This window comes from Cyrtonyx montezumae, unplaced genomic scaffold, assembly GCF_038088225.1.
Source record: "Cyrtonyx montezumae isolate F1298 unplaced genomic scaffold, pur_monq_1.0 scaffold_15, whole genome shotgun sequence".
Taxonomy (NCBI): Eukaryota; Metazoa; Chordata; class Aves; order Galliformes; family Odontophoridae; genus Cyrtonyx; species Cyrtonyx montezumae.
The window spans coordinates 3301364-3321227 of NW_027071881.1; the positions used below are offsets into that span (position 1 = coordinate 3301364).

The following is a 19864-nucleotide window of genomic DNA, read 5'->3' on the forward strand; positions in this document are numbered from 1 at the left end:
TGGAAGGGACCTCCAGAGATCAGAGTCCAACCCGCTGCTAAAGCAGCTCCCAGACGAGGTTGCACAGGTAGGCGTCCAGGCGGGTCCTGAACATCTACAGAGAAGAAAACTCCACCACCTCTCTGTGCAGCTCCAGTGCTCCATCACTGCACTGTGGAGAAGCTCCTAGGCACGTTGGTGCTTCAGTCTGCGGCCATTTCCCCTCGTCCTATCGCCACTGTAAAGGCTGCACAGTGCTCTCAAACGCAGCCTCGAACCCACAGCTCACCGCAGAGGGCCCATCCTCCCTCGGCCTGACCCCTCCCCGGCACGAGGCGGGCACACGGCGCGGCCGCCCCTCACGGACGCGGCGGGAAGGCGGGGCCAGGCCTGCAGCCGGCGGGATGGAGGAGGAGGCGGAAGTGGTGGAGGTCGTGGAGGACGAGAAGGCCGGGCCCGCGGCTGCTGAGAAGCGGCGGCCCGCCGACGCGCTGGGGTCCGCTCCGACCGCCAGCGGTCATTACGAGCTGCCCTGGTGAGAGCTGCGGGCAGAACCGCTTCCTCAAGAAAGAGCGCAAGCGGGCGCGCATTGCCGAGGAAAATGGAGCGGGGGGGGGCGGGAAGAAGTGCCGAGCGGCGCGGGCATTGGAGCGGAGCGCGGCGGGGGGCGGGGCTTGGTATGTCGTGGCCTATGGCGAGAGCGAGGGGGCGGGGATTAGCGTAATGTGGCCTATGGAAAAAGCGGAGGGGCGGGGTGTGCTGTTGGCGGGAAGGCGGTTGTGTTCCGTCGGAGCAGCGGGCTGCGCGTGGTGTTCACCTCCATAGCAGCGAAAATAAAACAGCTTCCAGACAGTGAGTGCTGCGGAATGGTGCTCTTGGAGCGAGGGGTGTTTATATCACAGGCATCTGGTGTTATCTTTGTCCCACGTTATCTTAATGTCCCTTTCCCGCAGTGTAGAGCACTATTAAAGTTCCCTTCAGATGTGCGTCAGTGTTTGGCTTTCATTTCTACAGGGTGGAAAAATACAGACCCCTGAAGCTGTGTGAAATAGTTGGAAATGAAGATACAGTGAGCAGGCTTGAGGTTCGTGGCTGCTTGTTTACATATACGTATGCAATACGTATATTACAATATACACTGTATACATAGTTATGCTCAGAAGTTCCATTTTGCATCCACCCCCAGACCAGGACCAGCACCCCCACGTTTTCACATCCATCTTTGAACGTTTGGATGAGAAACTAACTGGTATTCTTCAGAAGTTACAAGTTTTAGGACAGATCTGATCAGTACTCAAAGTATGCCTCCTGTAATTGCAGTGCTATGCAAATTGGCCCCAAAGTTGTACCTCTTTTAGTAATTTTGGAACTGACTTCTAATTGGTAAAAAGCATAAAAGCAGCAAGACAAAAAAAAAACAAAACAAGAAAGCAAGAGAGAAGAAAAGAAATGGCAGCTCTTTCTCAGGGTTAAAATGGAATAGAGTTGGAAACTTTGCTCCCACCGTTTCATCACACAGATGCTTTGTTGTTGTTATTCTTCTTCAGGTCTTTGCAAAAGAAGGGAATGTTCCGAATATCATCATTGCGGTGAGTATTGCTGTGGCATTTCGCTGTGTGGGTTTGGAGAGCCAGGCACAGCCCGTCCAGATTTGCACTGTGGCACCATTAAAGGAGATGTTATGGTTACACAGCAGTATTCACAGCAAAAGGCACAACAAGAAAACAACCTTCTGTCAGCGAAATACTGAAAAGTAACTCAGCCCTTGGGTGCCTGCTGAAGCATGTCTTGTGCTTCTCTGGCATCGCGCTCACCAGCAGTTGTATCTCCAGGGTCCCCCTGGAACAGGTAAAACCACCAGTATCCTCTGCCTGGCTCGTGCTCTGCTTGGCCCTGCGTTAAAGGATGCTGTTTTGGAGCTGAATGCCTCAAATGACAGGTGAGAAGGAACAAGCCTTATCAAGCTTAATGAAGAAGCAAGTATCCGGTTTTAAGTTGAACTCAGGCCAACGTGATAAACTGAATGTTACAGCAAGGCCCCTTGTATTTCTAATTAAGTTTATCCAACTCAAAATTAGGCAGTTTTTGGTGTCTGACTAGTGCCATAAGTATTATCACTTGATGTTTGATAAACTGGACAAGAACTTCTATGTACAAAAATATAAACAGATGGAGTGCAGAATATGTAATAGTTCTGTCTTCTCTAATTTACCTCAAAGAGTTATGCTTCCTGCATCCAGGAAGATCCTCCTAATGAAAAGTGAATGAGTTATTTGTAATGAAACTCTTCGGTGCTTAGGAATAAAAAAGGGAAGTGATAGAAATTAAGTCTGTAAGGGCAGTTGGGAATAACACTGTAGGATAAGGATGTTTGGTATGTAAAAAGCACTGACTTTTCTGCAGTGATAAGGCACTAAAATTGCCACTAAATTTCCCCAGTTCTGTATCAGGCACTGTTCTGAGGACACTTCATGGAGGGTTAAGAATGCAGTACTTTGTGGCAGCCTTTTTAGTTGCATAGCTCTTCCACAGATCAGGAGTGCAACATGCATTTTTTAAACAGAACAATAAAGTAAAATCCTTTATTTTTAAAAGAAAGTTTTTGCTGGGACTCTGTTTAGGAAGGGATTCATGTTGTGTTAGCATGGCTTCACAGTAATCGTAGTGGCATAGCTGACTGCCTGCTTTTGAATGGAAGCAGTGCAAGAATGGGGAGCACAGGAGCACTCCAGACACTGCTGAATAAAAGCCATTGTGGGCTTTCACCCAACTGAACGTAAATGACTTCAATTATTGTTCCAGAGGCATTGATGTTGTGAGAAACAAAATCAAAATGTTTGCCCAGCAAAAGGTCACGCTTCCAAAAGGTCGGCACAAAATAATCATCCTTGATGAAGCAGACAGGTACGTTGGTTTTTTTTCTTGACCCCAGTTACTGTGTGATGTTTTCTATCTGTCCTGTGTCTGCAGAACTGCTGTGTTGGGCAGTATTAGATGAACAGGCTATCAAAAATGTTTTGGCAGGAAATAAATGTGTATTAAACAGTACTCTTACAAGACTCCTCATACTAAGTTGTGATCATGGATTCAAAGGAAACACTCAGTATTGGGGTGAAGGACTTTAGCTTGATGTAATCTTATCATCTTCCAGTGTACTGGCTGTTTTTCTTTGAAAAGAATCTAACTTACATAGACGATTTCACTGGATAAAAATGGGACATTCTCCTCCTGCTGCATATAAATAGTAGTAGTAGCAGTTTTCTTAAGAGCATTGATGATTTGATTTTACATGTCAATTTTATGGTGGTCTCAATAACTAGCTGTACTGTGAGGTGACTGGTTCCCGTGCCTAGCAAAATCTGAGGCTTGCCAGTCAAAAACACCAGGTGATTTACAAAGCACTGTCTAATATCAGTAAACTCTAAAGCTTGTGTAAAAATAATTAGGCTGCAGCTTTAAGTCAGTGAAGGGTAAAATCTGTCCTTAACTCCTTTTCTTCCTCAGCATGACAGATGGAGCACAGCAAGCATTGAGAAGAACAATGGAAATCTATTCTAAAACAACACGCTTCGCACTCGCGTGCAATGCCTCTGACAAAATCATAGGTAAAGTGCTGTTAGTCCCTGGGTGTTCGAGTCATAGGCTCCCCATGCTGCTGGGTAACTTAGGAAGTAGTATTTGGAAACACTTGGAGCCTGCTCTTTGCAAGAAGCCATGGTATTTCAGAAAAATCAAACTACCAGCACATCCAGCTCACAAAGAGCATGTTTGTGTAGCTGATGAACCCTCCAAGCAGCTGTTTTTTATGAAGAGTGCTATGCATGACTGCAGGAGCAGATTTCTTCAGGCTTAATCACCATCCAGCTCTGCTGCAGTTATTGATTTTTGGTGTATTGTTTACTGGATGTTGAATCCCTTTTGTTGTCCTGCTTTCTGAAGCACATTCTTGAAGTTTGCCTGTAGGCTAACACATCGTAGAGCTTCACACTGTTCTTGTTTAGCAGTTAAAGTAGTGTGATAAACATCTACATTCCAGGAAAACCAGGAGAAGAAAATAAGTTCTCCTTGATATATACAAGTCACTTGGGTTCAAAGGAAGGACTAGAGAAATTACATGTGGTTAGGCAGATGCTGTATTCACTCTGGAGTTTATGTGTTCTTTTTCTTAAAACAAAGTGACAAATTAAGAGAGGTTAAGAGCTTGGAAACTGGGATATTTTCTCCCTGAGATAAACTGAGATTTTTTTAAAATGTTTATTATTAAGAAAAGGGGGAAATACTAATTATTCATCTCTGTCCTCAGAACCTATTCAGTCTCGGTGTGCAGTGCTGCGTTACACCAAACTGACAGATTCACAAATCCTTGCAAGGTTACTGAAAATTGTTGAAAAAGAGGATGTGCCATATACAGATGATGGATTGGAAGCCATTATCTTCACAGCTCAAGGAGATATGAGACAGGTAAAAGAGGGACGACAGCAAAACAAAGCCTTCTGTTCAAACCAAACAACTTTGAATTGTGGCTCTCAAAAATTCATCTCTGGGGAGATAAAGCAGAGGGGATGTGATATATAGCAGAAGAATAACTAAACTGCTTGGTTTTGCAAGGTTTTAAAGTGGATCTGCTCCTTAAAGGGATTGGTAGAAATCTGTTAGTGAATTCGCTGGGGAAAACAGTCTTCATTACATTTACAGTTCAGTCTGTTGCCTAATTGCAAACTCTGTATTTGGTATCATTTCCCAAAAAGTGCATTTCATCCTGAGGGGTGGAGTCAGAAGCGGAGCACTTCACTAAATAACTGAAATCTTTGTTTTTCTCCTTGCAGGCCTTAAACAACTTACAGTCCACATATTCCGGGTTTGGCTTTATAAACAGTGAAAATGTCTTTAAGGTTAGTAGTGCTGTGAAACAGGAAAGGTGAAAGTCTAACACTAACTTTGTGAGACCTTTCTTCAAATGTACGTGACTTTGAAAGTGCTTTATCCCTTTGCAGACACTGCGATGGATGTAGCATTTATGGCATTAGCCAAAGAAGTGTGCATGGCTTTTGAAAGGCAGGAAGTGCTTGCAGTCCCTAGCAGCATGTCCAAGCCTTTCTGACTGTCCTCTTCTTTCAAAGCACGTGAATCACATAACTGCTGGGAAATCTCACAGTGATAACTTCTGAGCGTGTTAATTGAGTGCTCCTGTGCAGTGCTATTGAGGCCACGTGGTGGGATAGTTGTGTTATCAGACATGTCATATAGCTTAAAATGTAATTAATCTGTATTGTAAGATGCTCTGATTCGATACTTAAACCGTATAAAGCTTGGTGAGAACAGCTGGGAGTTCAGTTATGGGAGTTCAGTTCTAGTATTCTGAAGTGTAGTATTTGTTTGATACAGGTATGTGATGAGCCTCACCCTCTGCTTGTGAAAGAAATGATACAGCACTGCATAAATGCAAATATTGATGAAGCATACAAGGTTGGTTTCCATGTGTTCTGTGTTCAGATGCCTTTTCTCTGCAGCATGCCTGTTTGTCTTGAAGAACTCAGTGCACACCTCTTGTGCTTCGTGAAAAGGGCAAAACCATGCATATGAATTGATGAATTACATCTCTTCTTTGCACGAGTTTGTTCAGATGAATAACCCCTCAAGCAAAAGAAACCTCCTCCAAGTAGAAGTGAAATTACTCCTTAAACAGAATTGATGTTAAACTGTTGGATAAACAGCACAGGTAGTTTCACTACTTGTGCACAGCTGTCTCAGAAATGAATATACTTGACTTGAATGGTAAGTTTGGCAGATAAACGTAGGATTATTCTTGCCTGCCCAGATTCTTGCCCACCTATGGAGACTTGGATACTCTCCAGAAGATGTGATTGGCAACATCTTCCGTGTGTGTAAAACCTTTCAAATGCCAGAATATCTCAAGCTGGAATTCATCAAGGTTAGTATAAACTAGTTACTTATGGGGTAAGTAAGGGGTAAGTAACTAGTTTTTTGCTTTTACAGAAAGAGGATAGGATTCTTAACATAGGGCAAGCTCACACTTTTCTGTTTGCTATATGCTAGTGCAAAAAAATCATGTTTGTTATTACTGTTTTCTTTCTTACTCTGCCTTACTAGTGTGTGAATAAGAATAGTCATTTGAAGTTCAAAGTTAAACACTCCTCAGAAGTGCCAATAGTCACTTCAGTGATCAACTTATAAGGAAAATAGGGAAATACAAGCTTCAGTTAAAAAAATCCCTTGTTCTAATTACTCTATACGCAAATGTAATAGTCTATGGCCAAAAATGGTTTTCTTAAGTTCAAGCAACTCTGCAGATAGTTTCTTAGGAGTAAGGGATATGTTCTACTTCGTGGAGCATCGTTGGTCAGACTGTATGCAGACTGCAGGACAAAACAGAAGGTTTACCATTGTTTTTCTCACCAGGAAATTGGCTACACACACATGAAGATAGCAGAAGGTGTGAACTCACTGCTACAAATGTCTGGACTGCTCGCCAGGCTGTGTCAGAAGACTGCAGCTCCTGCAGCAAGTTAGAAACCTGACTAAGCTGAAACCTTTGTTCTGGAAGGTGAAGGCCTGGCGTGTGAGGTCAGCAGCTGTGTTTGTTCTGAACTCTGTCAAGTCTGGTTCTGCTAAATCCCAAAAAATAACCAGGTTCTACTGTAAAATTAACTTGCCTTTTTTTATTATTATTTTACTTTAGACCAATAAAGCTTTAAAATCTACTTTAACTCAAGCATCCTTACCTGGTGTGTGTAATTGAGGAAGAGGAGAAGACTTGCAGTTCAAAGAAGGAGGAGCAATAATGTCTATTACACTCAACAAAGCTGCCTATGTCAGTGATACCAAGACTTACCAGCAGGAGAGACAGAATTTTAACCCGTTTGTTAGTGATGACACCTCCTGACTAATCATGAGCAGGGGTCTCACTGAAGCCAAGAAGGAAAAGCTTTTGCACAGAAAAGGACCTTAATGAAGTTACAGTTAATTAGTTACAGTTAAGGCACGCTGACCAGATGCTGTTCTGGGTGCTGTTTTTGTGCTATGGTAAGGAAGATATTTCTACCAAACAAGTAGAACAGGAGAACAGGACAAATCTTAACAGTCCCAGCTAACTGTGGAGGATATTGGCAGCTATTTATATTGGATATTACATCTGTAACATTTAAAAAATAAATAATTAGTTCCCTTCTCTTTTCTCGATTGTCCTGATTAAGTAAAGTCGTTTTGCTGCAGCTTTTTGGTATGCTGAAACTACAGTATCTTGGTTTCCTCTCTGCCTAGTTTTGGAAACCACCTTGCCAAGTTCAGAGGAGCAATGAAGTGTGAAATGCAGAGTGAAAACAAATATAAATTTAATGTGACCACCACCGTATCTGGTGTCAGATGTGCATCTCTAAGCAGAACTGTCTTAAAGTAATTAAATACACTCTGTTTATAGCAGTCAAACAAAGCATGGTAGAGATACAGAGTACTGGGAGCTGCTCTTCACCCCATGCCTTCTGTTGAAGATTACCACCCCAAGCATCCCATTGCCCACACTGTGTTGTTTCAGTGCCAAAATAATCTTTACTTGCATTGTCAGCCCAGAGTGGCCCTTGCACTGAAGCCACAGCTGGTTACACCCTTCATTTCTCTGATTCAGCCACAGGGGTGATGCGTTTTAGCAGCAAAGACTGGTAGCATTCTAAATTACACCCTCAAGACTTTCTGCAGCTCCTCTGGCAGAGCTTTAAGACAAAGGAAATCAAGATAATTGTCATTTAAAGCACAGACATTTTTGAGTTTGCTCCTGAATGAAATAAAGGAAACAATCCTTATGGATACAGTACTCAAAAGTACACTCTCCTTTCACTAGATTAAATTAATCAGATCGCAGTGTTTGATTTGCTGACAGTGATTTGTCACTACTAGCACAAACACTGTTAAATATGTGACTTATAATTCTGTATTCAGGTGCTTAAGCTCCCGAGTCCTTTAGAGACATAACATCACAGCTTTTGACCACAAGAGCTTAAATAAGGCACACCATTTAGACTGTAGGCTGATAATTCCTTGCCTGTACACTGCATACAGCCTACTCTGGTTTCAATTTCTGGTTATAAATATTCATTGCTGAACGGTGGCAGATTGATAAACTGACAGATGTCACACCAGTAGGATTCATCGTGCCAATCCTCGCTGCAGTGGGTGCTGCTGCCTGTGCCTTGTCTGCTTTGCTTTGGCAGTGCCAGTGCAGGAGTGACAAACCTGGAGGATCACAGGTGCTGTTCTGTCTGGCGAGTGGCTTTCTTCTTGAGCATCATTCTGTGTAGGTGCCTTTCAGCTCTGCTTTGGAGCCAATTCACTTACCAGTTAATTCTCTTAAAAGTTAATACTCTACAGCACTAGGGGGTTCAGTTATAGTCACCTTTACTGAGAAGAGGAACAGCATCAGTCTGAGAGGCCATCAGCCTCATCTGCCAAACCTGATTGCTCACTGTGAGTGCAAAGCTTTCTGGTAGCTAGGTAAAGCTTCCCAGCTCCATTAGCCGTACTGGCAGGGCCAAAACTGCATCTCTGATGTGTCTTCTACACTGAAAACAGGAAGCAAATTGCTCACTTGGCTGTCTCCCTACTGTGAGGAAAAAGAGCTACGTGTACCCAAGGGAGATGTCAGAGCCCCTTGAATGACTGTCAGGCACACAGCGATCTGACAGTTTCAGTTTAGCACCAGAAATCCATACATACCTGAAAATGAGTTCTGAAAGGACAGTTAATCAGTGAACACTTGCATGTACTCATCCACTGCAAAGAGAAAGCTCACATGTTTCGGAACAAGACTGTAAAAACATTGAAGTAGTTTCCTCAGTAGTGCCTGGATGTCTTCCAGCACCATGAGATCACTGGCTGAAAAGTACTTCAGGAGCTTTACAAAGCTAAGGAAGGATTTGCTGCTCTGGAGATCTGAAGGAGGGCAATTTGCTTGGACTCCCACTACAGCGAGGGAATGTACTCCAAATCTAGCTACTGCTCTTCCTGCTTACACTGCACAGCTTTTACATACTGGCAAAGAGAGAACATCACTGCAGGGAAACGTAATTGCTCTAATCCTCCTCCCTGCTTAGCAAGGGGAGCAGTAAATCTTGCATTTTAATCTATTGGCTGCACACTCACTCACTGCATAGAACTTTCTGGGAGGTCTTTGGATCTACCACTGCAATCCAAGGATATTTCACTGCTGCTAATCGTATCCCCAGCATTTGATGTCTCCCTCTGGTTCTGAGATGAATCACAAGTGGGTGCAGCATCACAGTGCATCACTGAAAATGCAGCTCACCCTTTTCCTGTAGCAGATCCTGAAAGATCTGTGCTCTGTAGCTCCTTGTGAAAAGTGAGAGCTTCGTCAGGTGCTGAATTAATCACCAATAATGTCAATTCAAGGGCCAGGGGCTCTGTTTTAGTAGCGAAGGCATCTCCTCATTTCCTTGGCTGTCCACGAGCCAGTGCAGAGCCAACGCATCCTGCTGCTGTCACATCTGCTCTGTGGGGGTCAGTGTCCCCCACTGGTGCAAAGTTCTGGTGTTTAGACATCAGAAACCAGAGTGTGAGCAGAAGCTGGAGTGGGAGGGCCTGGGCCAAGTGGAAAGGCAGGCTGCTATAGCCAAGAGTCCTATGGGAGCAGGCATACATGCATTTGTAGGAACTACATCCCCTGAGGCAAACACCAACTGCTGCTGCAGCGACGCAGAGTGGCCCCACACGCTCAGCAATTCTGCTGAAAATAGAGCTGAGCACGTACAGCAGGAAGCACCTGACATCCTCTTCTCCCACTCCAGGGCTCTCACCCTTAACTCCTCTGCTCATTCTGAGCAGTCCCGAAGATGTGTGCTGTGGACCACGTCCCTCCTTCTTGAAGCACAGTTCTGAAACAGTCCTGAGGAGCAAGGCTTCACGGAGCAACGTTTTCTCCCAGTAGGATCCCACACATCACCCTGGGTCACTTCTACACGTGCTCCCGTGTCAGCCCGTCTCACTCGATCACAGGAACAACACGCACATTGCAGCAAACCATAATAAAAAAACCCTGGATTTTCTTTGGAGGCTTTTCAACTTTAATAAATAAGTGCTTAGGTGGTGCCAAACCTATGCACGAGGGCTCAAGAGACAAGGGTTACACTTCAAGACCAATGTTCCAATGGCAGATCTCAAGCAGTGGTGCAGTTTCTGAGGCTGACAGCGGTGGATCGAAACCCATCAGTTATAGCAGCATCTTTGTATCATCATAAAGCAGATAAGGAAACATGAGGAGAACTGCCACAGACACTGAATTACAAGCTGCGCATGAGGGCTTAATTCTCTTTAGTCCTCTAGGTTTAGTATCTCATTTAACTCCAGAGAAGCACTGCTGCTGTAAAAGCAACCTCTGTGATGCTAGTTCCTCTCCTGTAGGAAACAGCTTCTGGAGGAGAGCGTAGGAACTAAAGCCAAACCTAATCCCTGCCTTTGAATACCACCATGCATGAGTCAGGCAGACAGATTCAGTAGCAGGCTTCATTCCATGCTTGGCAGGAGACAACACTGCACAGAGCAGCTCTGCTCCCTCCAGTGGGAAGTGAGACAGGACAAGGAGCTCGCAGCGTGCCCCTGGGTGCTGCTGGACACAGCTCTTCCTCCAGTTGCATGGCTGCTGTCGGATGTCAAGGCTTCAAGCAGAGCACCTCTTACTTTCAGAGACACCTGTCCCATGTCATCTTGGGCACAATTTGGAGAAAGGATGTGACTGAGGGATGGAAGACGCCTCTTTCCCGATGCACGTGCTGGATGGGCGGGCTCCTGCAGCTCAGCAAAGGGCTTCTTCAGACGTCATGCAGAACACTTGAAATCAGGGGGGGGAACAGCAACTCAGTGGACTTGTAGCCCTTGCAAAAAGCAGGGAGGTAAGCAAAGATGAGGAAGAACATGCAGAAATATAGTCCCTGACATTTCTCACTGGAAGATCATACAGGATCGCTCAATAAACGTTAGTGCTGCAGCCCTGTTCATTTAGTTCAGGGGTACCTGGTCCCCTCCCTTCAGATACCCCTCAAGTTTGAAACAAGTGCTGCCATGAGAGCAGGGTGGCTGTGCTTCGGGTGGTGGGGGCAGACTTGAAATGCTCTGTACGGCCTCAGAAAGATCCCATCAAGGAGCCTGCCCACCACTGGTGCTCCATTTGTGCAGGTAAATCCTGGAGGCTGGAGCTGCACAGGGATGATCCCACTGGCTTCTGCAGGCTCTCAGAGAGCAAAACCATGAGGGAAGTGGTATTGGTCCCAGTCCCTCTCCCAGCTAGACTCTGGTTGGAGCAGGGTGACAGCACCGCACACTGGTTAGCAAGCAAAGACACCACACATGTATGTATGAGCAGAGCGTGAAGTCTTCCTGCAGCTCTCCATGGGCACTTTCACTTCTGGCTGCCTGCAGGAGCTTGGTATTGGCAGCCAGCAGGAGCAGAGCTCCAGGGCTCCTTTGCTGAGCTCTGCCTGTGTGATGCAAACCAAAAGGGGTTTGGGGCTCTGCCTGCAGTGGGGCCCAAAGGTGAATTGAAGCAGTTCTGGGCTACTGCAAGATCCCCAAGGAGAAAACACAATCCTCCCTGCCCTAAACAAGAATGTCAAATGTTTGCTTCCGTTACCTTTACTTCGACAGCAGGACAGGGCCCAGCGCTGGGTCTGTGTTTACATAGTCTGGCTCTTCATCCTGGCTCTCTGCATACAGCGTGGCTGACAGGGATGAAAAGCAGTCATCGAGAATGGGGATGGCCTTAAAACACCCCCACTACACACACTGCCACAGCAAATTTGCAGACATGCTGCCAGCAGTGAGCTGGGCTACAGGGAGAGCACAGGTGGGACAGCAGCCATCCCACCACAGCAGCATCCCATGCAGAGATGTGCACGTTCCCCAGATACTCCTCGTTATGGCTAAAAAACCTCAAGATGTGGTGATGGCTGCATGTCCCCAAGCACAGTGCAGCACACACCCTGCCCACCACGAGCAGTATTGAGGATGTACCTTTTGCTTGCTGCACCTTCCAGACTTCTATTGCTGCGTTGTTCTCATAGTCTTCTGCATCATCTGCAAGTAAGAAGAGTTTGGACAGAATGGTGCTGAAAATAAATGAACTAAAAATGGACCTTTGATGCTACATCTCAATAAGCCTCAGGCACCACACTTACCCAGCTCAGAGCTGCAAGGAGCCCCAATGATGACGTTTTGGTAGGAATGTGAGTCCTCGTCTTTGGCAGAAAGAGGAAAGGCGAACAAGGGAAGTGTGAGTGACCTAGAGGGTCTTCAGCCCCTGCAGGGCTTCTTGCTTTTGGCCAGCTGCCTGCAGGAGGGGCTGTTTGCTCTCTGCATGCTGTGCTGGCTACTAGGGAAGGGAGAGCCCTGAAGACCTTACCCTTGGGTGGGGAGAAGAACCTGGAGTGGCTGTAGTAATCCAGCGGGATAGGCTCCCTGCAGAAAGAAAGCTGTGCTCAGCATCTGCTGCCCAGATGCACTCTGCCTGGGGCTGCGGGCGAGCAGCAGGTTGGGGCAGCAGCCTCCAGACCCCAGAAAGCATTGTCCACAGTGGTGTTAAGGGCCTACGTGTGGTGACACAGGAGCTACACGTGGGTCTTAGTGTCAGAGGGGATGGAGAGTGCATGCAGAGCAACTGACAGCTACTTACACATAGGCAGCATCCTCGTGCAGGTAGTCCTCTGCAAACAGAAAGGGATTCCCATTACACACCACACTGCAGCACCAACCCCCAAACACCCAAATTCTCCCGAGCTGCACACAGCAGTTGGCTCTGTACACAGCAAGCCTCAAAGCCACTGAGGCAGCACTAAGCAGGGCTGGGAGCCCCGAGCAAACCAGGACAGGCTTGGCAAAACAGCAGGGAGATCTGCAATATCCCCTAGTTTGAGAAGCAGAGTGCAGCTCCACGCAGCAATAATTCTAGCTGGGCTGGTGCCAGCACCAGGATGGAGCCAGGGCTGCTGCAAGCATCCCGTCCCCTCTGCTCACGCACTCAGCACAGCTTAAAAAACATCGAGTCAGAGCCCGCAGGGCCAGATCCCATCACCAGGGCCCTGGTGAGCTTCCCCACAGAGCTGTGCAGCACATACCTGTCAGGAAGTTCTGGTAGCGGGGCTCAGCACTGCTCTCTGGGACAAAGCACAGGGGATGTTAGAAGGGTACGAGGGCTGGGAGACTGAGCTGCAGCAAAGCAGCCTGCACAAAGCACTCAGATCCCATCGCTGACCCTGCACAGACCACCACAAGCCCCATGCATGGCTGCCAACAGCCTCTGCACCAGCCAGCTTGTTTGCAGCACAACCCAGAGCTGCTGGCACTGAGCCTCTGTTTTTCCTCACGGCAGTGGGAGCTCCCAGCTACCCGAACTGGAGGAGTTGCAACATCCGCGTATTTTGCAAATTGATTTTGCCACATCCCTACACAGGAATTTGCAGCCGATCCACGGGTGCTGATGCTCACCAGTGCCAACGTGACAGGAGGTGCTGAGCTCATCAGGGGCTTTCCTGAAAAAAGAGCTTCATTTGTAAATGGGGCTTGCAGGAAGAGGGCTAAAAGCCTCAGCTCTGACCAAGCAGCAGGAAAAGCTCTGCCTAGTGGCAATGGGAAACACACCGAGCAATGGGAGTGGGTGAGTTTGGGGTAAAAGGCTGTGGAGGGGATGGCCGTGCCTGCACGGTGCAGCAGTTACCAGCACAGAGCATTTTGTGAGTGCAGTGATGGGGAGGAGGAGATGTCACAGGTGAAACTGCAAACAAAGTGGTATTTTTTTTTCCACAACATACCTGTTGGTTTGTTTCATCGGGTTTGACTTAAATATTACAAGTAAAATGCAGTTAGACTGAAGAAAATCCAGAAAAAGACTGAAGATATATAACTTAATTCTGATCCAAGCAACATCTACAAGGTGCAGCATCCAGTCCCAAACCCTCAATATTCACACAGGTTGGGTAAGCTCCATTCAAGCTTGCTTCTACAGCCAGGATGTGCCTTGAGCTTTCTGCCTACCTTGCCAGGTTTTCAGGCTCCTTGATCCGCTCTAGCCTTCGGGTTACAGCTAGCAGCAAGAACAAAAGGAGACAGCAGTGAGCACAGAGCATCCAGCACGGGGGAGTCCCAGTGATCCCTTAATGCATTGCAAAACAGCTTCCAAACCATTCCTCGAGCACGTACCAAGGCCTCAATGGGAAACAAACAGTGAGAAACACACTGTCTGCATGTCAGAGGAAGCTGCAATCCTAATTGCTGCCTTATTTCCTATTCTCCCCCAGATGCACTCAGTCTGGTGGCCTTTGGCACTCTCAGCACAGCTCAAGATGGGCCACTGCATCGTGAGCTTCGGCTCAACTGATGTGAAGACTTTTTGGGGCTGTTTGGGGCAGGGAGCAGCCTTGGTGGCTGGGGCTGCAGACCCCAGCAGCATGTTGGCCGGGGCAGAAATCAAAAGGTCAGCATGCAGTGAGCAGGAAACAGCGAGAGGCGACGTGGATGAGTCACTGCACTCACCCACAGCCCTGCTCCCACAGCACGAGCAGAGCTTTCCAGAGCCCACACCAACACCAACAGCCCCTCTTGCTCTCCTATAGCATTGCTTTAGTGACTCGTTCTCGAAGGAAGCATGGATTTTGGTGGGAGCACCCCAGAGGTGCCATCCAATGTGGCTTTGGGTCCACCCCTCCCCACAGGGCCCTACTCACTGGAGCAAGACCGGATCACCTCAAACCGCTGCGGGCATTCCAGCCTGGAAGAAACAGAGGCATCACAACAGCTAAATGCAGAGCATGTAACGTGGGGGTGCAGGTGGCCCCACGGGGACCCTGAGGATGCTCCTCCTAGCTCTCTCCCTTTGGATCTCCTCCTGACCTCCATGGCCGAGGTGTGCTTGTGGCCTACAGGCAGAGGGAAGCACCCAGGGTGACCAACGCTGCCCTGACACTTCATACACCAAAACGTGACATCCATAAGGGACGAAGCAGGTGCCCTGCCACGGCGAGGCCTCAGGTGCTGCCTGTGGCACTGTGAGCCCTGTGCTGGGTGGTCTGACCACCCGCCAGCTTCATACCATGATCCTTGATCAAGGGTTAAAAACACTCTTTTGTTGTCGTTCATGCTATCATTTATGCTGTGGTTTGTCTGTTAGTGAAGGAAATAAGGGGGTGTGCATATGTATGGTGGTGTTTCCTTCACTGTGTGTGCTGCAGCTGCGTGGCTGTGCCCGGCGGCACCGGGCAGTGCTTTGCTCGTGGAGCACACAGGATGGGGCAGGGATGTGCCCTCTCTGCTTTTCCAGACCTTTTTTCCAGTGTGTTACTGACTCACGGGCCTCATGGTCACTGCTTTGTATGGGATTATTCCTCGTGATGGTGTTCCCCTTTGCTGGGATGCATTGCCTTGTGCACTTCCAGCAGCAGAGCTGGGGTACAGATGTATGAGAGGTACAAAATACATTCATAAAGATAATACAGATGCAGAATTATGGTATGTTAGTATTTGACATTCTGTCTGCCCTGGCTGAGGAATGTGCAGCACATGCACCAGGTCCAGCTCTGACTTATATCTCCCAGAGAGGTTTTGGGGCAAAACACAACGACAAGAGGAACTTACTGATTGTTGTCCTTCTTTCCTCGCTTTGCAGCTGAAATTAAAAAAAAAAAAAGCCTGATGCAAAAGCATGATACGTGCATTCGAGACAAGAAAGGGAAGAACCTCAAACTTCTGGTGGGGCCATCAGCCCTGTCCTGCGGCTTCTCAGACACCACAGAATCATCTGAGTAGGAAGGGACCCCCAAAGGCCACCCGGTCCCACTGCCTGCAGTGCACAGTGATGCCCACAGCTCTATCAGTGCTCGGAGCCCTCCAGCTTGACCCTGGGGGTGTGCAGGGATGGGTACCACCCCCTCCCTGGGCAGCCTGTGCAGTGCCTCACCGCCCTCACTGAGCAAAACTTCTTCCTTACACTCAGTCTAAACCTCCCCTCTTTTAACCTAAAACCATTTTCCCTTGTTCTATGACAACAGACCCTGCTAAAAATTCTGTTCCCTCCTTTCTTGCTCTCAGCCCTCCCTGGAGCCTCCTCTTCTCCAGCAGCACACCCTGTGCAGAGGGAACTCCCCAGGAGGGAAGCAGCCACCCGCTGCTCCCCAGGGTGCCCGTGGCAGAGCCTTACCATATTGCTGGCACCTGACGCAGGTGCTGACAGCCACCCCGAGCAGCATCAGCGCAGCGGCCGCCCACAGCAGCTCTGGCTGTGCCATGGCCTGGCCACGTCCAGCCTGCAACACAGCAGTGAAGAGCCCCATCAGTCCCATCTCCACGCTCCTTCACGCAGAACTGCTGTTAGTGTTACACCTCCAGCACCAGCTTCTTGCCCTCCGTTCTGTGCCATACACAAACAGCAGTGACCATATTTCATTTCAATCATCAGCAAGGCAAAAAAAAAACAAAAACAAAAAACAATATAAATATATTTCAGATAGAAACAGCAGCTGGACTCTGCCCGGCTCAGCACCTTCTCCCTCCACTTGTGGAAAGCAATAACTAACACTTCTGTGCTCAAGCTGCCAGCCACAGTCACGCACCCCAGCATCACACAGACCCCAGCCCAAGCAGTGGGAAGTGTGCTGTCCTACCCCAGCACCGGGCACAGCACAATGCTGTGCTGCTGCTGCTCCAGCAAAAGCAGTTTGGGGGGTGTTTTGTTTTTAGGGGTTGCTTGTTTTCAGCAGCACAAAGATGAAAGAGGCGGACAGCGCTGACCTACTTTGTACCTCCGTAGGGCAGCCCGCCATCTCCCTGCCAGAGGTGGCTTTATTTCTGCAGTCAGGAACAGCAAAATAGGGGCATTTCCCAAACCCCTCTCTGGGAACTGCAGCAGTCTGGTGGGACACCATGCTTCTGCTCCCCATCAGCACTGCCTCATAAGCGCTGGACCAACCTGAAGGATGCTATTTGCATGCAGCAAGCACACAAGACAATGAAAATCTATTATTTTGTTACAGAAACTCCTCTCATAAGACACAAAATCTCATTTTTCTGCATCAAAAATACTCTGCAAACCTCACGAGGTTTGCTGTCATTCCAGGAGCCCAACGATGCCATGCTTTCCAGCAAGCACTTAAGCCTTCGGGGCAAAGCAGCTCTAATTCACCCTTCATCCCCCAGAAAACCTATACCCCTTAAAAATTTTACTAAAAAAATTAATAAAAATGTGGTCCAGATGAGGATGTGAGGATGCCTGGGGCCGTGGGAAGGCCACGGGAGCAGGTACCTGGCACCTGGGTGCCAAGGTAGGGACAGCCACGTCTGTGCCAGAAAGGACAGTAAGTCCTTTGTGACCTACTGCTGACGGGATATAAATACAGTATCTGGAAGACTGAACGCACTTTCTTGGTTTCTCCAGCCCTAAATGAAAGGTTTCACCCAGCAGAGAGAGTCACCCCCAGCAGCGGGGCCACCAGAACCAGCCATGGGAAGAGACCTGGGGTCAGCACTGGGGCTCAGAGCTCCCACGTTTTTAGGCAGAGAGCACATGGACATCCATCTGCGACAGCACCATGGAAGGCAAAAGCATTCCCTTCCCTTCCGGAAAGTTCATTTTGCGGCCTGCAATTCGCAACAAGTTGAGACTCATTCGGGTTGATGGGATGAGTCACTGGCATACAACTCTGAAGAGTTTATTTAAAAATGTGTGTATGAAATCTAGCACATGGGCTCACTGAACAGATGCAGCATTCCGCTTGACTCAGTGTCTCTGACATTTCTGAGAAAAGAAACACAACTTTCTGTCTGCCTCCGCTGCACAGAATCCATTTAGAAATGGAAATCTCGGACCAAAGGGAGCTCCCGTGGTTGGGAGCACAGCACTGACCAGCGCTGAGCCTTCAGACAAGCTCTGTGCAGAGGTCTGCAGGCCCCACCAGACTTAATGCCAGCATAAATTATCTCAGGAAAACTGCTGTGGTATAGACACAGTCTGCTCCTGTACAGCTATTCAAGCAGAACGTGCTTTATTTTACACCAGAAGACGCAGCTCAGTAGAACATAGGACAAGAGGGGCAACTGGAACTGGTACATGAACCCCCAGAGACGAACATTTTGAACAACTCAGTTTTCAAAAGTCTCAGCTGGAAAACAGAGCACAAAATCCTGATCACAGCATGACTGCCAGTGTGAGGATGCATTCCATGGAAACATCCTGTAATTGCTCTCAGCTTCCCTTGTCCTGGGCAGCACTGAAGCCACGCACTACTCTTCCCCATGGGGGGATGCCAGAATAGGAACTGAGGATACAAGCAACCTGTGTGTGAGTACACAAGCACTCCCGTGTCACAGGTAACCTCATCTACTCCAAAGCAACAAACGTGAGCCAATACTGCACAAGAATAACCAATATTAACCTCTAGCTTTGCTGCCCGTATTTATCCTACACATTGGCTGCAAGAGAGAACCAATGCAAAAACGTAGTTCTTTTTTCTCACTGAGACTGGTGATTTCAAGCACACGCAGTAAAGCACATACATAAGTCCGAACGAGATGGAAAACCCAAGAGATGCAGGAAGTTGGCAGTTGGGCTCTGGAATGGAAAGCACAGTGGCTGCAGAAGCAGGAGCCAAAAGCGGCGGAGAGGGTGGGCCAGCACATAAAGAGCCCAGAATACGCCGAGTCTCTGAGAGGACAGTGCAGAAAGAGTGTGATTACAGAAGCAGTGCTGCCACGTGCAGATGGGGTCTGGAGGTACAGAAAGGAACGCTGCAGAATGGGCAAACCAGATCGCAGAGCAGGCCCTCGTCTGGGGTTCTGGAAGGGTCTACGTGCTGCTGAGAAGGAGCATTCAGTAACATTCATACCTTGGAGCTCAGCAGATGATGGTCAGAGCAGCAGCAGAGAGCAGCAACCAGCACAGAGCTTTACAGAGTTTGCAGAGATGACCTTAAACCCTCATCAAAGCAGCCACCAAGATCCAGCCCAGGATCTGTGAGCTCACTTCCACCAGGGGTGAAGCCTTCCCATCCCCACGCCTCTGCAGGACCCCCACGCAGCGCTCCAGCCCAGCCCACCTTACCCGCAGCCTCAGCCGGCCGTCCCCTTCTGTCCCATCTCCTCGTGTGGGCGCTGGAGCCAGCTCCTCCGGGGATCGTTAGCCAGCTTCTGGTTTCCTGCCCCCATCTGAATCATTAACCCCAACATCCGCCGCTGGCTGCCGGTCAGCCCCTCTCCAGTTCGCAGGAGCTCACCTCCAGCAGAAGCAGAAGCAGTTCGTTTTTATCAGCTGCAGGCAGAGGAAGAGGCTCGGATAGCAAGAACCACATGGCAACAGCCACACACAGTGCTGGAGTCGGGCTGATGTCCCCAGAACGTCCTACGCCACCAATAACCCTCTCAGCAAAGCGCCGTGGGATCGCTGCTGTCGTGCTGGGTGTTACTGGGAGCAGGAGGGAGGCAGAGCCTCAGAAAGGCAGTGAGCAGCTGGAGGTCACCGAGCTGAGACCCAACCAGGAGCCATTCCCATCCATCGCCGTGAGAACAAAACCACATTGATTGCTCAGGCACAGCAGTGTGCAAACAGCTGGCACTGCTCCACTGTACTCCTAAAAAAAACAAAAGCCAACCCAAAACAGCAGCTTGTGATTTTTTATTTCCCATTTTCCCTTTTTCTTTTGCACTTGAATCTAATAAGGAGGGCTTATGAATGAGATGTGCACATAACTGTGCTGGCTCCAAGCCCAAGCACAGGAGATATGCATCCCGCTCTAAGAATGGGACGAACACACAGCAGCTCTGTTACTCAAAGCCACCAGAGCACAACAGCCAGCACAGCACATCCTCCAGCTGCAAACGGCACGGT

The 19864-nt window shown here is 48.3% G+C and overlaps 2 protein-coding genes across 5 annotated transcripts; one reads left to right on the forward strand and one right to left on the reverse strand.

Moving 5' to 3' along the window:
* The first annotated feature begins 358 nt into the window (after nucleotides 1-358).
* On the forward strand, nucleotides 359-6700 carry RFC2 (replication factor C subunit 2). The gene is made up of 11 exons (XM_065731713.1): nucleotides 359-514; nucleotides 994-1063; nucleotides 1527-1568; nucleotides 1812-1918; nucleotides 2782-2883; nucleotides 3484-3584; nucleotides 4283-4440; nucleotides 4806-4871; nucleotides 5365-5445; nucleotides 5798-5911; nucleotides 6400-6700. Exons 1-11 carry the CDS (start codon nucleotides 384-386, stop codon nucleotides 6508-6510), a joined length of 1083 nt encoding a protein of 360 aa, XP_065587785.1. The 5' UTR covers nucleotides 359-383; the 3' UTR covers nucleotides 6511-6700.
* A 3810-nt stretch (nucleotides 6701-10510) lies between these two features.
* LAT2 (linker for activation of T cells family member 2) lies at nucleotides 10511-19502 on the reverse strand. 4 transcript variants are annotated; one of them, XM_065731760.1, is made up of 13 exons: nucleotides 19082-19502; nucleotides 16187-16292; nucleotides 15625-15655; nucleotides 14718-14761; nucleotides 14029-14077; nucleotides 13483-13526; nucleotides 13113-13151; nucleotides 12671-12701; nucleotides 12401-12456; nucleotides 12177-12236; nucleotides 12013-12075; nucleotides 11632-11720; nucleotides 10511-10877 (listed from the first exon to the last, which is right to left on the reverse strand). In XM_065731760.1, the coding sequence occupies exons 2-12, from the start codon at nucleotides 16272-16274 to the stop codon at nucleotides 11635-11637; spliced, it is 591 nt and encodes a 196-aa protein (XP_065587832.1). In that variant the 5' UTR covers nucleotides 16275-16292; nucleotides 19082-19502; the 3' UTR covers nucleotides 10511-10877; nucleotides 11632-11634. The 4 variants fall into 4 exon arrangements, with proteins under 4 accessions (XP_065587832.1, XP_065587833.1, XP_065587829.1 ...); XM_065731761.1 differs by having other exon boundaries at nucleotides 19077-19502; XM_065731757.1 differs by lacking the exons at nucleotides 15625-15655; nucleotides 16187-16292; nucleotides 19082-19502 and having other exon boundaries at nucleotides 14718-15080.
* Between the last annotated feature and the right edge of the window lie 362 nt (nucleotides 19503-19864).

What these genes read in the sequence shown, in the direction of transcription:
- RFC2 (XM_065731713.1), top strand. Translation starts at nt 384, where the DNA reads ATGGAGGAGGAGGCGGAAGTGGTGGAGGTCGTGGAGGACGAGAAGGCC. An exon ending in CTCAAGGAGATATGAGACAG is followed by an intron (nt 4,441 to 4,805) that starts GTAAAAGAGGGA and finishes TTCTCCTTGCAG; the next exon opens with GCCTTAAACAACTTACAGTC. An exon ending in ATATTGATGAAGCATACAAG is followed by an intron (nt 5,446 to 5,797) that starts GTTGGTTTCCAT and finishes TTGCCTGCCCAG; the next exon opens with ATTCTTGCCCACCTATGGAG.
- LAT2 (XM_065731757.1), bottom strand. Translation starts at nt 14,982, where the DNA reads ATGGATGTCACGTTTTGGTGTATGAAGTGTCAGGGCAGCGTTGGTCAC. An exon ending in GAGCCTGAAAACCTGGCAAG is followed by an intron (nt 13,527 to 14,028) that starts GTAGGCAGAAAG and finishes CTCTTTTTTCAG; the next exon opens with GAAAGCCCCTGATGAGCTCA. An exon ending in CTCCTGTCACGTTGGCACTG is followed by an intron (nt 13,152 to 13,482) that starts GTGAGCATCAGC and finishes GCTTTGTCCCAG; the next exon opens with AGAGCAGTGCTGAGCCCCGC.